This window comes from Bos grunniens, chromosome X (assembly GCF_055505025.1).
Source record: "Bos grunniens cultivar Pamir isolate PY7600 chromosome X, Bosgru_T2T1.0, whole genome shotgun sequence".
Taxonomy (NCBI): Eukaryota; Metazoa; Chordata; class Mammalia; order Artiodactyla; family Bovidae; genus Bos; species Bos grunniens.
This window is the reverse complement of record NC_141194.1, coordinates 37,338,581-37,356,528: the sequence shown is the minus strand read 5'-3', so window position 1 is coordinate 37,356,528 and position 17,948 is coordinate 37,338,581. Positions and strand designations below refer to the sequence as shown.

Here is a 17,948-nt window from a genome sequence, read left to right as displayed (position 1 = left end):
ACAGCTTCTGAATTGACTCCTTCGTCATCATTAAATGACTTTCTTTATCCCTAATAATATTCTTTGTTCTAAAATCTACTTGATTTGATATTATATAGCCACTTTATGGCTTTGAATTAGAGTTATCTTTTAACATACTTTACTTTTAAACCATTTGTGATTTAACATTTGAAGTACATTTGATTTAGGCAACATGTAGATGGGTCTTGCTTTTTTATTTAATCTGAAAATCTCCGCCTTTTAATTGGAGCATTTAGACCCCAGTGGCACTAGTGGTAAAGAACCCATCTGCCAATGCAGGAGACATAAGAAGTGGTAAAGAACCCACTTGCCAGTGCAGTAGACGTAAGAGATGCTGGTTTGATCTCTGGGTTGAGAAGACCCCTGGAAGAGGGCATGACAGTGCACTCCAGTATTCTTGCCTGGAGAATCCCATGGGACAGAGGAGCCTGGAGGGCTACAGTCCATAGGGTAGCAATGAGTCAGACATGACTGAAGCAACTTAGCACGCACGCACATAGATGGGTCCTGCTTTTTTATCTTATCTAAAAACCTCTGCCTTTTAAGTGGAGTATTTAGACCATTTATATTTAATCTTTATTTAATATTTAATCTGATTATCGATGCCATTAGGTTTAAGTCTATTTTCTTACCATTGGTAGTGTTTTTCTTTGTCCCTAAAAAAAAATGCTACTTTATTTTATCAGATATATCCTTTTTCGTTCTTATATTTTTATTTGTAGTTTAGATGCATCTCTTGAAAATGACTATAAGCTGGATTCTGACTTTAAAAATGTTAACATATACAGTACCTAAAATCTAATGCTAATGAATGTTCCTTTCCCCCAAATATTACCAGGATCTTAGAAGAGTTTTCTATCACCCCTTTCTTCCCATTTTACATATTATTGTATCAAGTATTTTAATTTTTTAACCTCATCAATCAAATAACGTTATTGTTATACTGCTTTCTTTATTCACCATTCCTTTTCACATCTCACATGTCCTTTCTGTAATGTTGTTTTTATTCTTCCTGAAGAAATCTTTTGGAAGTTACTGTCATAAATTTTTTTCTGTAGTTAACTTTTTCGTTTCTTTCACTTGAAAATTAATGGTAGTATGGCTGATTGACAGTTATTTTCTTTTAGTATCTGCTCCCATTGTTGCTATTAAGACCTTTGCTTGAGTATATTGGCCAATAATTTCACATATACTCTGTCATTTCTCTCTGGCTGCTTTTTACATTGTCTTTGATGTGCTTCATTTCACTATATGATGCCTAGATGTGAGGTTTTTTTTTTTTTTTTTTTACTTTAACTTTCTTCTAATTCATTATGACTTGAATCTGAAAATTCATGTCATTCATCATTTTAAGAAAATTCTCATCCATTATATTTTTGAATATTTCTTCTCTTTGCAAGTCAAATATAATAAAACTTTTCATTCTGTTATCTGTGTCTTTTAAATATCATTTTAATATTTTCTATATCTAAGTGATATTTGGGAAATTTCAGGGCTTGTCTTTTTCATAGTTATCTTTTCATCTAAAGACTAATCTGCTATTTAACCTCCCTACTGAGTTTTAATTTCAGTTATCTTTCACATTTTGAAGAGAAATATTCAATTTCAACTCTTTTTCAAATATGATACTGTAAAAACTAATACCTTGTTTTATGTTTGTGTTTTTTATTATAGTCCTCTCTGTATGTAGTTATTCCAGTGTCAGATATCCTCCAGAGTCTAAATCTGTTGCTTTGGTCACTTGCTAATGGTGTCTTGTTTCCTTCTTTGAAATTTGGATTGTGAGTTCATGTTTAACCAAGACTTTTTGTAGAAATGCTTTAAAGCTTAGATTGGGGTAAGTCGATCCATAGAGAATTTGTATAAAATTCTGTTAATTCCCCTTGGTGTTACCGTTCCAGGACCATTTTCAGTTAATGTCTCAGTTAAGGGTTTCCCATGATTACTGTACATGTGAACCCCAAACTCACATTAGGAAAACACTGTTAAGCTGAGAGAGATGTTATTTTGTTACCTTCCAATATTTGTAGATAGACTTACATTAAAGGCCTAGTCCTTAGAGGGCCCCTACTTTACACAGGAGTCTCAGTTCTAGTTCTCCACATTTTGTGAGATCAAATAATTAAAATCCAAGAGTTATGAGATCAATAAATACTATTTCAATACTCAACTTACTCTGAGGCTTCCTGCTCCCTCTTCATTTTTTGGCCCATGGGAATTTCCCTTCATTTTTATGTGAGCTTGCCTACACATTATAAAATTATATTTTGTATACTTCTTCAGCATTTCTTAGTTATTTTGTAGTGGCAGAATTTTTCAAGATGTGTATTCCTACACAATAACAGGAACAGAGGTTGTTGCATTTTAGTTCGTAGACTCTTTTTCTAGACTCTTGACTTTTTGGGTTAGAACTTTTCATTCTCGTTCCTCCATTCTTTAAGACTAAAGGTAAGCTATTATTTGTTGTTGTTGATCAATCACTCAGTTATGTCTGATTCTGCGACCCCATGGACTGCAGCACACCAGGCTTCCCTGTCCTCCACCATCTCCCAGAGTTTGCTCAAACTCATGTCCATCGAGTCAGTGATGCCATCCAACCGTCTCATCCTCTGTTTCCGCCTTCTCCTGCCCTCAATCTTCCCCAGCATCAGGGTCTTTTCCAGTGAGTCAGATCTTTGCATCAGGTGGTGAAAGTATTGGAGCTTCAGCTTCAAGCATCAGTCCTAAAATGAATATTTAGGGTTGATTTCCTTTAGGATTGACTGGTTTGATGTCCTTGCTATCCAGGGAATCTTAAGAGTCTTCCCCAGCACCACAGTTTAAAAGCATCAATTCTTTGGCACTCAGCCTTCTTTATGGTCTGCAAACAATGATAGACTTTATTTTCTTGGGCTCCAAAATCACTGTGGATGATGACTATAGCTATGAAATGAAACGACGCTTGCTCCTTGGAGGAAAAGCTATGACAAACCTAGACAGCGTATTAAAAAGCAGAGATATCACTTTGCCAACAAAGGTCTGTATAGTCAAAGCTATGATTTTTCCAGTAGTCATGTACACATGTGAGATTTGGACCATAAAGAAGGCTGAGCTATTATTTTTAGCACCATTTTAATTTCTGAAAAAGCGACATCTTCAGGTGCTTTTTTGGTTTTGGCATCATGTGAAAACCATTATTTGGATTGCCATTCTTTAGGAATCCTGTTTTCTCTCTGGCTAAATCCTCAAAGACCTTGAATAATTTGGCACTTTTCAGTTATCATCTTCCTTGATGTGTCTTGCATGTGCCTTGATAGCCACTCTCTTCTTGGTATTCTCGTCCTCTGATTTCTCAGATCCTTCTTTATCCTGATTTTGTTCCTAGAAAACTCAGTTCCCAATGCTGGCTCCTCTTCCTCTGCTTCCCTTTACACTAGGCATTTCCTCCGTTTCTTTTCTTCTTCTGTCTTTTCTGCCCACCTGGAGTCCCTGGGTTATGAGGTACTTTCATCTCTTCAGCTATTGTCTGCATTCTGCCTGTCTGTGGTCCATGTGTTGAACTGCCTACTCAGACCCCTGGGGCTCCCACTCTTTTGGCAGCACTAACATTTTGCCATCAATTCTGATCTAGAGGAACGGGGAGGTATGTCCTCCTGTAGAATATCTCAGTTTTCATCTTTTTTCCTCTTACAACAAAACAAAGTAAAATTAGTTCTTTGAAGAAAAATGACATATAACAAATAGCAAATATCAATACTGCTGATAGTGTTGAAGTGTAAACACCGAAAGGTCTTGTTTTAGGGAAGAATCATGATGGCAATTGGTAAAAGAAAAAAGGCTGGCAGATGCTGAGAATGTACCATGTGGTGCCTCATAAAAATGTGTTGAAATAATGTTAAGGCTTACTGAAAATTATACCCTCTAAATACCATTAAGTAACTGTTTCATTTACTGAAGTGAATTCTCTGCGTGTGTTTTTTTTCCTAGATTTTCCTCTTTAAAAGAATGTCATTGATGAGTCAGAAAATTGTGCAGATTAATAATGAGCCACTCCCAGAGATAAAACCAATAGGAGACCAAATAGCTTTTAAAAGAAATAAGAAAGATGCCAACCAGAACCACATGGGGCAAAATCATCAGGATACCTCACCCCCCAATATGGAGAGAAGGTCAAAATCTTGTACAATACTTTGAATATGTTTGTGTGTTCATGATCACCAAGCACATTGTAATTTATACTTGAAAAATTTTTTGAGTTCTGAAAGAAAGTTTCTGATAACAAACTTTTAAAGATATAACTTAATAATATGTTTTATCTGGTTTGAATAGTATGACCAGTTTTGATGTTTATTTAAATACTGACAGTTTTGACAAGCAAGTTCAGAATATGTTTATCTCCAGCTCTCCTTCAGGTGTTGTGGCCTTAACTGTTCAGTGTTGCAATATAAAATATATTTTTATATGTGAAAGTTAAATTATAATATTTCATAGTTTTGCTAAACAACTTTATTATAATTTCATAAGACAATATTTGCAACCTCATGACACTGTAACAGTTTTGAATGTATTTGCAATTTTCAAAAACTGAGTCAAAATTGTTTTGAATGAACATATTTTAATAAACTACATCTGGTCAGTTCCACTGTTTAAATGGATGAATATGAATAAAATTTGGGGGTACTTGGAGGTATCAGTATACAAAACAGGGGCAAAAATATTAATTTAAAAATATTGAAAGACATAAAATGCATTTACCTTTGAGTAAAGAAAATAGGGCAACTGTGTAAACAGGACATCTTTGTGGAGAAACTGTTGAGGTTTGACATGAAAACACTGCAGATTATGTGCTGTGATCTGCACTGTTTGACCATGCCACAGATCACCAACCTAGGAGAACCAGACACAGCCTGACCAGCTCATTTCAGCTGTCTCTAGCATTGACAGTGGTAACTAGGGTTGGCTCCGCCACAAGGAATCGGAAGGGTAAAGCGGTAAGTCAGGTAGAATAGAAACATTGCTTTCCTATGCTCACAGATGCTACTTGGAGCAACTCAAAAAAAATTGAGCAACTGCCTTCATTTTTCCCATTCTAGCTTCTGACTAAAACATTTTCTTATTCAATCACAGCGACCATTGCTCCATTTGAACAGATAAACTCCATCTTTGTGTTTCATGCACAAGGGCTAAAAGGATGTTAGTCTAGAATAGACCTGATTTTGAAATCTTGCAAAACAGTCTCATACTACATTTAGTAGAATTCTAATATTATTAAAAGTAAATTTAATAAAAAATGTTTGCTATCGCCACTGTAGTACAGTATTGTAAGAATACTTTGCCAAAAAATAAGCTATAGAAACCCAAGTGGAACTGAAACTCACAAATAATACTAAGACATGCCAAGTGTGATAGGCAAGATATCATAAAATGGCCCCTGAGGTTCCCAACGGCTGGTATATGTGCCCTGAATAATCCCTTCCCCTTGAGTACAGGGGGAAACAGTGACTATGATGAGATAGCACTCCATTGCTTATGTTATATTATGTGGAGAAGGTGAAATATTTTGCACATATAATTGAAATTCCTAATCATTTAACTTTAAGCAAAAGAGAGATAATCCTAGGTGGGCCTGACCTAATCGAATTAGCCTTTTCAAAAAATCTCTAGATATCAGAGTTGGACAAAGTCACAGCAATTCAAAGCAGTAGAGATGATCTCCTGTTGGCCTTGAAGAAGCAGCCTTGTGTGTGTGTGTGTGTGTGTGTGTGTGTGTGTGTTGTGTGTGTGTGTGTGTGAAAGTCGCTCAGTTGTGTTCGACTCTCTGTGACTCCATGAACTGTAGCCTGCCAGGCTCCTCTGTCCGTGAAATTCTTCAGGCCAGAATACTGGAGTGAGTAGCTGTTCCCTTCTCCAGGGGATCTTCCCAACCCAGGGATCGAACCCAGGTCTGCCTCATTGCAGGCTAATTCTTTACTGTCTGAGCCACCAGGGAAGCCCTGACGAAGCAAACTACCATGTTATAGAGTCATATGCCAAAGTGAGACGCCTCTAGGATCTGAAGGTCCTATGTATTCTATAACTGCAAGACACTGAATTCTTCCAGCAACCAGTGAGCCTGGAAGAGGAATTTAATGCTTATATTTGACCATAGCCCTGGCTGATCCTGATTACAACTTTGTGAGGCCCTGAACAGAGGACCTAGCTAAGTAAGTACCCAGGCTCCTGACCTATGAAAACTACAAGATAATAAATATATATCATTTTAATCCACTAAGTTTATGGTAAATTATTATGCAGCAGTGAAAGCTAATATCAATTTTATTCTGGGAAAGGGCCTCAAATTAGAAATTTGGAAAGTCTTCATCTCGGGAGTGAAGGAATATTTTATTAAATTGAACAAAAAATGCATTTAAACCAGGGATCGCATAACTGAAGTATTTTCAGAGGCTAAACAGATAAGCATAATGGAGCTGCTGCCAATCTGTTCTAGCTGGTAATTGCTATTTCTCAATACTGGGCCCTGTATTGCCAGACTCTCAGCTGTTTTCAAAAGAAGCTGGAAATGTGTGTTTTTTTTTTAATTTATTTATTTTTCAATTGAGGGATGATTGCTTTACAGAATTTGTTGGTTTCTGCCAAACATCTACATAAATCAGCCATAGGTTTACATATGTCTCCTCCTTCTTGAACCTCCTTCCACCTCCCACCCCATCCCACTTCTCTAGGTTGTTACAGAGCCCGTGTTTGAGTTCCTTGAGCCATACAGCAAATTCCCATTGGCTATCTCTTTTGCATATGGTAATGTAAGTTTCCATGTTACTCTCTACATATATCTCACCCTGGAAATGTGGGGTTTTATATAGGCAATTCATTCGTGTGCATGTCCATGCGTGCATGCATGTGTATATAAACAGGGAGAGCCAAACCGTAGCTGCAGGCCCAATTTTGGCCACAAAGGGCAAATTGTGACCTCAGTTTTAAAGAAAGTACATTATTTTGGCATGAGAATTTTGTTTACAAGGAAAAATATGTTGAAATAATTAATTAGGTCCTGGATTTATCTCAATTGTAATCTTCCCTTGTTTGGCCTCTGGAAATGAGAGTTAAACGATTACTTAGAAAAGTGATCATTCTGCTAAGAAGGTAATTTTTTGTTGCATACAAATGTGTACTCAGCCTTCTTGGGAGTGTGGGGAGTTGAGGGAGAATGATGGAATATTATTATCTTGAATATAATGAAGTAAGATATTTCTCTCTACATTAAAGTTAAAAGACAACAAACAAGCTTAATAGTAAGCAGTTCCTCCAACAATTGTGATGGATGACTACTTTGGCGTAGTGTTAATACACAATTCTAGTCACCGAAACATCAGGAAATAGTATCCTAACCCTAAAAGTATTTACAAAAGCTACAGCAGGAAGTCTTATCTGACCAGGCCAAGCTGCATTCCCAAATAGTTCCATTTGCTTTTGTGTTCATCTGGTATGTATAAATATGTATGTTATGATAGATGAGATGTCTTCAAGGTAAGGTTAGCAGTGGATTAGAGAGCTATATCTAAATTTAAATGATGATACTATTTTTATTTTAAGAAAACTTGTCTGATTTAGTGATAAATATCTATCCCAAGGTGAAAAAAAGTTTTATATTCTAGAAAAGCTTTTGAAGTTTATCAGAAGTAATCCTCACAAGTAATTTGTTAGAATTTGTCAAAATATTAGCACAGTACTCCTGAAATTTTACAGAATTTTCCCTATGAGCTTTTTTGTTATAACAAAAGTTTTCTTTTATAATTTCTATCAATTGCTTAAAATCATTAAAATTCTGTACATAGGAATGTTTGAGTTCATATTTTTAGGTAGCTTATAATTTCCAACTTGGCATCAGATTTACATTAACTCCTTAATTGGTATAATTATTTAACTTACTGTATATATAATTAAGAATTAACAAAAGTTATATAAAAATGTAAACTAATTTGGGAAAACTTTTTAAATTGAATTGAAGCTTTCATATTTGAATTGAATATTGATGTACAGTAATATGTTAGTTTCAGGTCTGCATCAAAGTGATTTTATGTGTGTGTGTGTGTGTGTAAGATTATTTTCCAATATAGGTTACTACAGTATGTTGACTATAGTTCTCTGTGCTGTATAGTAAATCCTTGTTGCTTAATCTATTTTATATACAGTAGTTTGTATCTCTTAATCCCATACTCCTAACTTATCCCTCCCTCTTTCTCTTTCCCCTTTGGTATAACCATAAGTTTGTCTTCAAGTCTATGTGTCTGTTTCTCTTTTGTATATAGGTTCATTGTATTATTTTTTAAAGTCCATGTATTGTTGTTTAGTCGCTAAGTTGTGTCCAACTATGTAACCCCATGGACTGTAGCCCACCAGGCTCCTCTGTCCATGGGATTTTCCAGGCAAGAATACTGGAGTGGGTTGCCATTTCCTTCTCCAGGGGATCTTCCTGACCCAGGGATCAAACCTGTGTCCCCTGCAGTGGCAGGCATCAGAAGGCGGATTCTTTACCTCTGAAGTGAAGTGAAGTGAAGTGACTCAGTCGTGTCCGACTCTTTGTGACCCCATGGACTATAGCCTACCTGGCTCCTCCCTCCATGGGATTCTCCAGGCAAGAGTACTGAAGTGGGTTGCCATTTCCTTCTCCAGGGGATCTTCCCAACCCAGGGATTGAACCCAGGTCTCCTGCATTCCAGGCAGACACTTTAACCTCTGAGCTACCAGGGAAGCCCCTTTACCTCTGAGCCCCCCATATAGTATTTGTCTTTTTCTGTCTGACTTCATTTTAGTGTGATATTCTTTTAGGTTCATCCATGTTGCTGCAACGGTATCTTTCATTATTTTTTGTGGCTGAGTAATACATATATATATATATATATATATCCATTGTTGTTGTTGTTCAGTTGCCCAGTCATGTCCAGCTCTTTGCAATCCCATGGATTGCAGCACTCCAGGCCTCCCTGTCTCTCACCATCTCCTGAAGTTTGCCCAAGCTCCTGTCCATTGCAGTGGTGATGCCATCCAGCCATCTCATCCTCTGATTCCCTCTTCTCCTTGTGCCCTCAATCTTTCCCAGCATCAGAGACTTTTCCAGTGAGTCAGCTGTTTGCATCAGATGACCAAAATACTTGACCTTCAGCTTCAGCATCAGTCCTTCCAATGCGTATTCAGGGTTGATTTCCCTTAAGATTGACTTGTTTGATCTCCTGCTGTCTAAGGGACTTTGAGAAGTCTTCTCCAGCACCACAGTTTGAAGGCATCACTTCTTTGGTGCTCTGCCTTCTTTCTGGTCCAGCTCTCACAACTGTACGTGACCACTGGGATGACCATAGCCTTGGCTATATGGACCTTTGTCGGCAAACTGATGTCTTTGCTTTTTAACACAGTGTCTAGGTTTGTCAGTTTTCCTGTCAAGAAGCAATCGTCTTCTAACTTCATGGCTGCAGTCACCATCCACAGTGATTTTAGAGCCTGAGAAGAGTGAAATCTGTCACTACTTTCACCTTTTCCCCTTCTTTTGCCATGAAGTGATGAGACCAGATGCCATGATCTTAGTTTTTTTTTGATATTGAATTTTAAGCTGGCTTTTTCGCTCTCCTCCACCTTCATCAAGAGGCTCTTTAGTTCCTCTTTGCTTTCTGCCATTATAGTGGTAGCAGCTCCGATGGTAAAGTGTTTACCTGCAATGTGGGAGACCCGGGTTTGATCCCTGGGTCAGGAAGATCCCTTGGAGAAGGCAATGGCAATCCACTCCAACACTCTTGTCTGGAAAATCCCATGGATGGAGGAGCCTGATAGGCCTCAGTCTATGGGGTCGCAAAGAGTCAGACACGACCGAGCGACTTCACTTTCACTTTCATCCACATATCTGAGGTTGTTATTTCTCCTGGCGATCTTGATTCCAGCTTGTAACTCATCCAGCCTGGCATTTCGCATGATATGCTCTGAGTATAAGTTAAATAAACAGGATGACTATAAATAAATAGCCTTGTTGTTCTCCTTTCTCAATCCTGAACCAGACAGTTATTCCATTCAGGGTTCTAACTGTTGTTTCTTGACCTGCATACAGGTTTCTCAGAAGACAGGTAAGATGGTCTGGTATTCCCATATCTCTGAGTGCTTTCCCACAGTTTGTTATGATCCACACAGTCAAAGGCTTTAGAATAGTCAATGAAACATAGGTAGATGTTTTTCTGGAATCCCTTGATTTCTCTATGATCCAGCAAATATTGGCAATTTGATTTCTAGTTCCTCTGCTGTGTCTAAACCCAGCTTGATCATCTGGAAGTTCTCAGTTCATGTAATGCTAAAGCCTAGCTTGGAGGATTTTGAGCATAACCTTATTAGCATGGGAGATGAGTACAATTGTCCGGTGATTTGAACATTCTTTAGTACTGCACTTCTTGGGAATTGGAATGAGGATTGACTTTCCAGTCTTCTGGCCACACTGCTGAGGATTTTGAGCATAACCTTACTAGCATGGGAGATGAGTACAATTGTCCAGTGATTTGAACATTCTTTAGTACTGCACTTCTTGGGAATTGGAATGAGGATTGACTTTCCAGTCTTCTGGCCACACTGCTAAAATTTCCACACAGCAAATTTTACCAAATTTGCTGACATAATTGAGTGTATCACATTAAAATAGCATCATCTTTTGATTTTACGTAGCTCTGCTGGAATTCCATCACCTCCACTATCTTTATTGATCTCCTTGATGGAAAAAATACACAGAAGAACTGTACTAAAAAGATCTTAATGATGTGGCTAGCCACGATGGTATAGTCTCTCACTCAGAGCCAGACTTTCTGGAGTGTGAAGTCAAGTGGGCCTTAGGAAGCACTGCTTCCAGTATAGCTAGTGGAGGTGATGGAATTCCAGCAGAGTATGTGATGTACTTTTTTTTTAATTGAAGTATAGTTGATTTGCAATGTAGGGTTAATTTCTACGGTACAGCAGTGAAATAGAATCTGCATTAAATCTGTAGATTGCTTTGGGTAGTATTGCCATTTTAACGATATTAATTATTTCAATCCAAAAGCATGGGATATCTTTCCATTTCTGTTAATCATCTTCAGTTTCCTTTATCAATATTTTATAGTTTTCAGCATATAGGTCTTCCACCTCGATTAAATTTATTCCTACATATTTTTTTGACATTTTTTTACTTGCTTTTTCTGATATTGTTAGTGTAAGGAAATATAACTGATTTCTGGATATTAATTTTGGATTCTGCTACCTTGCTGAATTCGTTTCTTAGTTCTAATAGATTTTTAGGTTTGTTTTTTGTTTGTGTTTTTGGTTTTTTTGGCTATGCCACACAGCTTGCAAGATCTTAGTTCCTTGACCAGAGATTGAACCTGAGCCATTGCAGAGAAAGCACCAAGTCCTAACCACTGCACCACCAAGGAATTCCCTAGTTCTAATAGTTTTTATATGGAGTCTTTATGATTCTCTATATAGAGTACCATGTCATCTGCAAATAGTAATAGTTTTACCTTTTCCCTTCCAATTTGGATACCTTTTTTTTTTTTTTTTTTCTTGTCTGATTACTGTGGCTAGGACCACCATTACTGTGTTGAATGGTAGTAGTGAGAGTGGGCATCCTTGTCTTATTCCTGAATTTAGCAAGAAGGCTTTCAGCTTTTCACTGTTGAGTATTATGTTGGCTGTGGGTTTGTTGTAAATGCCTTTTATTATATTCAACTATGTTCCCTCTACCACTTTGGTGCAAGTTTTTGTCACAAATGGTTGTTGAGTTTTATCAAATGCTTTTTCTGTATCTATTGAGATGATCATGTGGTTCTTTTCTCTTGTTTCTCACATCGATTAATTTGCATGTCTTGAACCATTCTTGTGACCCTGGAATGAATCCAACTTGATCATGGTGTATGATACTTTTTATATATTATTGGATTTGGTTTGCTAATATTTTGTTTAATATTTTTACATCAGTATTTATCAAGGTATTGGCCTGTAATTTTCTTTTTTTGTAGTGTCCTTGTCTAGTTTTGGTATCTGGGTGATGGCGTCATAGAATGAATTTGAAATTTTTCCTTCTTCTTCAATCTTTTGGAATAGTTTAAGAAGGAAGTATAAGTTCTTCTTTGTATGTTTGGTGGAATTTCACAGTGTATCCATCTGTTCCTGGACTCTTGTTTTCAGAGAGTTTTTTTTTTTTTTTTATAGTTTCTATTTTACTTCTAGTGATCAGCCTGTTCAAATTATCTATTTCTTCTTGACTCAGTTTTGGCAGGCTGTATATTTCTAGAAACTTCTTCATTTCTTCTAGATTGTCCAATTTATTGGCATAAGTTCATAGTATTCTTTTATGATTTTTTTTTATTTCTATGGTATTAGTTGTTATTTCTCCTCTTTCAGTTATTATTCTGTTTGTTTGAATCCTCCTTCTTTGCTTTTTGGTAAGCCTGCCTAGAGGTTTGTTGGTTTTATCTTTTCAGAAAAAAAACAGCTTTTGGGTTTATTGATCTTTTCTATTGCTTTTTATCTGTTTTATTTCCTCTGTAATCTATATTATTTTCTTCCTTTTGCTGACCTTGGGTTGCAGTGGGTTGTAGTAGAAGAGTGTGACCACAGAGTGATAGTAGGAAGCAGTGTTTTTGGAGTGATGGAACTGTTCTATATCTTGATTTTGGTGGTATTGCCTAAAACTATACATTATAAAAACTGTACACCCAAAAAAGATCAATTTTATTACATTGATTTTTTACAATAACATCAAATACACTTTAAAAAAAAAACCCTAATTCAGTCAAATAAATTAGATGGACCTTAAATAATGAGACTTGAAAATCTAACTTTTGACCTAAAGGTAAAATTTGGGTTATCTTAGAGTAGTAGTTCTTAGCCAAGGGTATATGTAAAACACAGGGAAGTTTTTCAAATGTGACTGCCTATGAACTACCTGGTTCTGATTCACTAGGTCAAGCCTAGGACTGGTTATATCTCTTTAAAATAGTTTCCAAGGTAGTTATGATCTAACATCAAGTGGAGAATAATTTATTTGAACTGACAAATTATTATAAAACTTCAGAATGTTATCTCTCACAAACAAACTACTATAAAAATTCGAAGAAATTTCCACATCGTTTTCTCTGAAAGATCCTAGTTGTATTAGTCTAGGTAGCTGAACTTCTGTAACAAAGACTCTCCAAATCTGAGGTAACACTGAGTGTTTATTTCTTGGTCATGTCAAAATACACCAACGGTGTGTAGATGACCTTGCTCCACACAGTATTTCAGGAACCTTGTCTCTTATCATTTGGTGGCTTTAGTATTCCCTTGGAGGCTTGCCATCCTCCAGGCCTGGAAGTTGTATGTATCACTTATGCCCAGATTCCACTGGCATTCACTGGCATGGGCCCAACTTTCTATAAGGGAAACTGAAAAATGCTGGCTAATTGTGAGCCTAGGAAAACAAGGGCTCTACACAATGGAATATACTTAATCTATGTGCCAATGGAGGGCATATCCATGTATTTTCACAAATAAGAGTGAAGGACTGTGGAATACTTTATACTTTTTATAATTTAAAACTCATTATTAAGATGTTGCCAACAGCATAAAAAGCCAAGTTTCCAAAGCATAGTTGTGTGTTACTAAGAACACTGGAAAATACATAAAAGAGTTTAATTTGGGCTTTGGAGGCCTCCCACCCTATTTCTCACCCTATTATTGCTTTTGATCACAAGGACCTGCTGACATCACTCCTGATTGTGTCCCTTGTACCCTAGTGAATGGTTTTGCCCTCTAGGTTTTGTTTATCACCTCTGTTCTTCTCCAGTGTATTCAGTGAAGATCCACACAGATGTGTTTCCTCCCTTCCTACTTCCCATGCCGTCATACGGACTTGAGAACAATTCACTTATTACACATTCATTATTACAGTATATAAAACTGTTATCTATATCCACAACATGTGTACTGTATGTCTTAGCACATATGATAAATAGGATGTGGTCAGTGAGATGAACATCACAGAGGTACTCCAAGAAGAATGCACGTGTGGAATGTAACCTTATCCCATTTTTCATTAAGAAAAATGCTAGAAAAGTGATTCTTTGGCTTGTGTGGTAGTGATAGCAACAGCATTTGTACATGTGGGAAGAAGTAGAAAGAGGAAGAAATAGAAAAGTAGAAAATATCTATTATCTACTGAAACAGGAGTTTATCCCCTATTTTTGTATAAGGGCCTAAACATCAAACAAATGAAATAATCAGTACATTTTGTCTGTTTCCTGTGTTTGTAACAGACTGCATTTGCATTGATTTGAAAGCAAGTTTTGTTTCCAAGAAGAGATGGCTTACAAGGGATTTTATGCCTCCTTCCTGCAAAGCTGAATAGAGTAACATAATTGCATGGTATTTGGGCCATCTTTCACAATCATTAATAAAGGGATTACTCCAGCCACAAATATATCAAAGTAAGTATTTTCAAGGGTCAGAAGAGAAAGTACTCCAAAAGACCACACCACAGAGTCTTCAGCATGAGGTCAGTGTCAGAACTCTGTCATAGGGTTATGACTACACAGTGGCAGGACTTTTATTTAGAAAGCCAGCAAAGTTTACTTCCATGAAGAATTGAAATATAAGACACAGGGTTCAGACAGTGTGTGGGAGAAGCAATAAAAAAAGGAATAAGAAGTATATGTATACTGATAAAATCAGTGTCAGTTAGGCAGTGGGTGTTTGATTTGCAAGCCTATGTTTCACTTTTTCCCTAAAATTCCCAATTCTGTAGATTTTGAATTCTCAAAAAGAGGCCTAGCTTTCATCAGGATTGGTATCTAATACTAAGGGGAATGGTCATAAAAGAGAAAATTGAGAAGTTGAAAGAAATGTGACATTTTGTAAACTATAGGCAGTAAAAAGAGGCCTTGAAGGGATTGAAATAGCCATGGTTGAAAGAGAAATGGAAAACCACATAACTCAAACAAACATGGACCTCCCTCCCCCTGAACCATTTGGATTTAAGCATAGCTGAAGAAGCTGAAGGAATTTGGTTGTGTAGTACAAGCGCAGTACACTTTCCTTTGAGCAACTACCTGCCATGCCCAAGTTTCTACAAATAATACAAATGGTTTTATCAATGATTAAATAGCCTACCAAATGCTTTAAGTCTTGGGGCAAAAATCTGACCTCTCAGAAGCTACTGCAGGAAAATTTCTTCTTATATTTGTGTAAGGCTCAGTGTAGTTGGAAAATTGTTTTAATATTTCAACAATTAGTTATTAACCACCTCAAAAGTTCCCAGAAAAAGAGGAAATAGAAACATAAGCAACATTTGAAAATAATTTTCTGACTTTTAGAAACTGTTTTAGTAGGAAAAGACTAGTAATTTATCCTAACTGCCTTTAAAAAAATGAACTTAGGAGTTTTAAACTCCTTTGTTAAATTTTTTTTAACACCTTCTGATATTTAAATACCTTCATTAAATTTTTTATTTCAGTTATTATACTTTTCAACTCTAGAATTTTCATTTGGTCCTTTTTTATGATTTTTATTTCTCTATTGAGATTCTCTGTTTATTGACTCATTTTTAACATATTTTCTTTTAATTCATTAAACATAGTTTTCTTTAATTACTTGAACAAATTTATAATACCTACTCTGAAGACATTCTCTGCTAAATCTAATATCTAGGTCTACTCAGAGTTGATTTCTATTGACTACTTTTTCCTGATTTGGGGGTACATTTTTCAGTTTCTTTGTCCAGTAATTTTTGGTTTAAAAGTGGACATTTATATAATATTTTGTAGAATATTCCTAATAACTTGACTGTTTTATTTTTCTGAAAGTTTTTTTGTATAGTTGTTTTGTTTGTTTGATGCTTAGTTACTTGTCTGAACTTAAACCATAGAATCTGTCTTCACCTACCTCCAACCACCACCATGTCACCTCACTCAGCATCTACCTGCTGATGTCTCTATTCAGATTTTTAATTAGTTTTACATTTTAGCCCAACTTCCTAAATGTTGCCCATGTGTCTAAATAGCTTAGCTGGTTAGCCAGTTAATTTGGCGGAAGTTGGGTTCGAACAGTTGTGCTCGTCAGACTTCTACCCTCTGCTGATTGAACTGTGCGTGGTTAAGGAATGCATTCCAACTTGCAGCCAGTTCTTGTATTTCCCTTGGCTTTTACTTTTCCCCAGGATCTTTTGGATCTCCCCCGTATTTTTAGTTTAGCAGCCCATGTGTTGGTGTGGACTTATCTCAGCACTGCTATGGTTCACTGGTTTTAGGATCTCCCCATTAAACATCTGGCTGTAATCAGCCCCAAACTAGGACCTCAGCCTTGCAGTAGCAAAGCTGGGAAGATTTCCCCCTCTGTTACAAACCAAATTCATACTTCCGTCTGGCAAATCTGTGGGTTTTCATCCTCTTCCCTTTATCCTTTACAGGTGGTACCCCCAATAAATCTCTTCAGTTGCTTTCTGGAGGACCTAAACTGATACCATGGGTGGCATAGTTAAATGGGCCATCCACTTCACAGTTTTCACTGAGGAGGTGTGTAAATTAGAAATGGATGACTCAGACCATCCTCAGTCATAAAACTGAGACTGCTCTGGAACTAACAATTGGTCTGTATTCAGGTCTACTAGCTGAAATCAAAGATATTGCTCTATGCTTGAAGGAACCCAGGGGTTAAATTCCTCCTGTAGAAAGGAATGAGGCAATCATATAGGAGAAGATTCAGTGACCATTGGAATTTAGTCAGTTGTCACCAAGCTGAGGTGAGAAAGCTAGATTAGGAGCTGAAGGAGGATCCACAGAGGGTACCATCCTGGCAAAGACCTGAACCAGGAGATAAATAACCCAAGTTTTCTTAACTGTATCAATAATTGCATTCAGAAACTAGTGTTAATTATAGAGACCTGAATATAGTAGCTAAAAATGCAATGGTTTATTCTCTTGCATAAAACAAGTTCACAGGTAGATAGTCTTCAATTGTTATGACAACTCCATAAAATCCATCAGTAATTTAGAATCATCCTCACTTTTGCTCAGCCATTTTCACCATGTGGCTTCTTCTGTCCTTAAGGTCAACCCGTGTCACAAGGTGGATGCTAAAACTCCAGCCATTACTTATATGTAGTCTAGGAAAGAGAATGAAGAAAAACAAAAAGCATTCCCCCACCCCCAACTGATTCAGCTCCTTTAAACAACTTTTCCCAAAGTTGCACTTCTACTAAATCCCATTGGCTAGAACTTGATCATGTTTCTACAACAAGGGCGTCAGAGGCAGATGATGTAGTCATTTATTCTGGGAAGCAGTGTGCCTTAGCTAAAAATCAGGCTTCTGTTATCAAACAAATATTTTCTACAATGATCCTTCAGTTTTAAAAAAATCCATTAAATAAAAAAAATTGCTTTTAATTTTTAAAAAAATTTAAAAAAATTTTAAAAGTATGGATTTATTTTTTCAAGTTGAACAGTGGACAGAAGTAGACGGGAACTTGAGGCAATATTTCTTCTTATGGGCTCTGCTAGAGACCAGAGGACAGATTCGACCCCTTTTGTGAACCATGGCATGGAATTGTCCACAACCACCAGGTACTAGAGAAGAGCCCTGCTCACTCCTCTGGAGACCCTGGAAAGACCCCAGACGTGACATTCATTAGGACGCAACTCCATGATATTTTATATATCATTAAAGACTTCTTTTCTTCAGGCTAACAGAAATTTGAAAGGTTCAGCCACATCTAGGTTACCAAAAAGAGATGATTTTATATAAACTTTCTTAACCAGTTTGGTCTTGCATAATCATGGCTCCCCAAGCCTTCCTCCCGAAAGGTATTGGCTATTTTAAAATAGCAAAATACATTCAACCAAATTGGCTGTGAAAATCTACTAAATACAAACTCTCATTTGGTAACAGCCTGTCTTACACACACACACACACGTGTG

General features: G+C 36.8%; 1 protein-coding gene across 7 annotated transcripts in view; it reads left to right on the top strand.

Moving 5' to 3' along the window:
* Positions 1 to 14,456, top strand: part of RPGR (retinitis pigmentosa GTPase regulator) — a 307,056-nt gene extending 292,600 nt beyond the window's left edge. For 5 of the 7 annotated variants that reach the window (XM_086387652.1, XM_086387653.1, XM_086387651.1 and 2 more), the window contains one exon: positions 3,988 to 4,651. In XM_086387652.1, coding sequence (XP_086243778.1) covers positions 3,988 to 4,194 — 207 coding nt within the window. In that variant the 3' untranslated portion in view covers positions 4,195 to 4,651. Of the gene's footprint in view, positions 1 to 3,987; positions 4,652 to 14,294 lie in introns of those variants that run through there. The other 2 variants (XM_086387655.1, XM_086387657.1) reach the window with 1 other exon arrangement.
* The last annotated feature ends 3,492 nt before the right edge of the window (positions 14,457 to 17,948 follow it).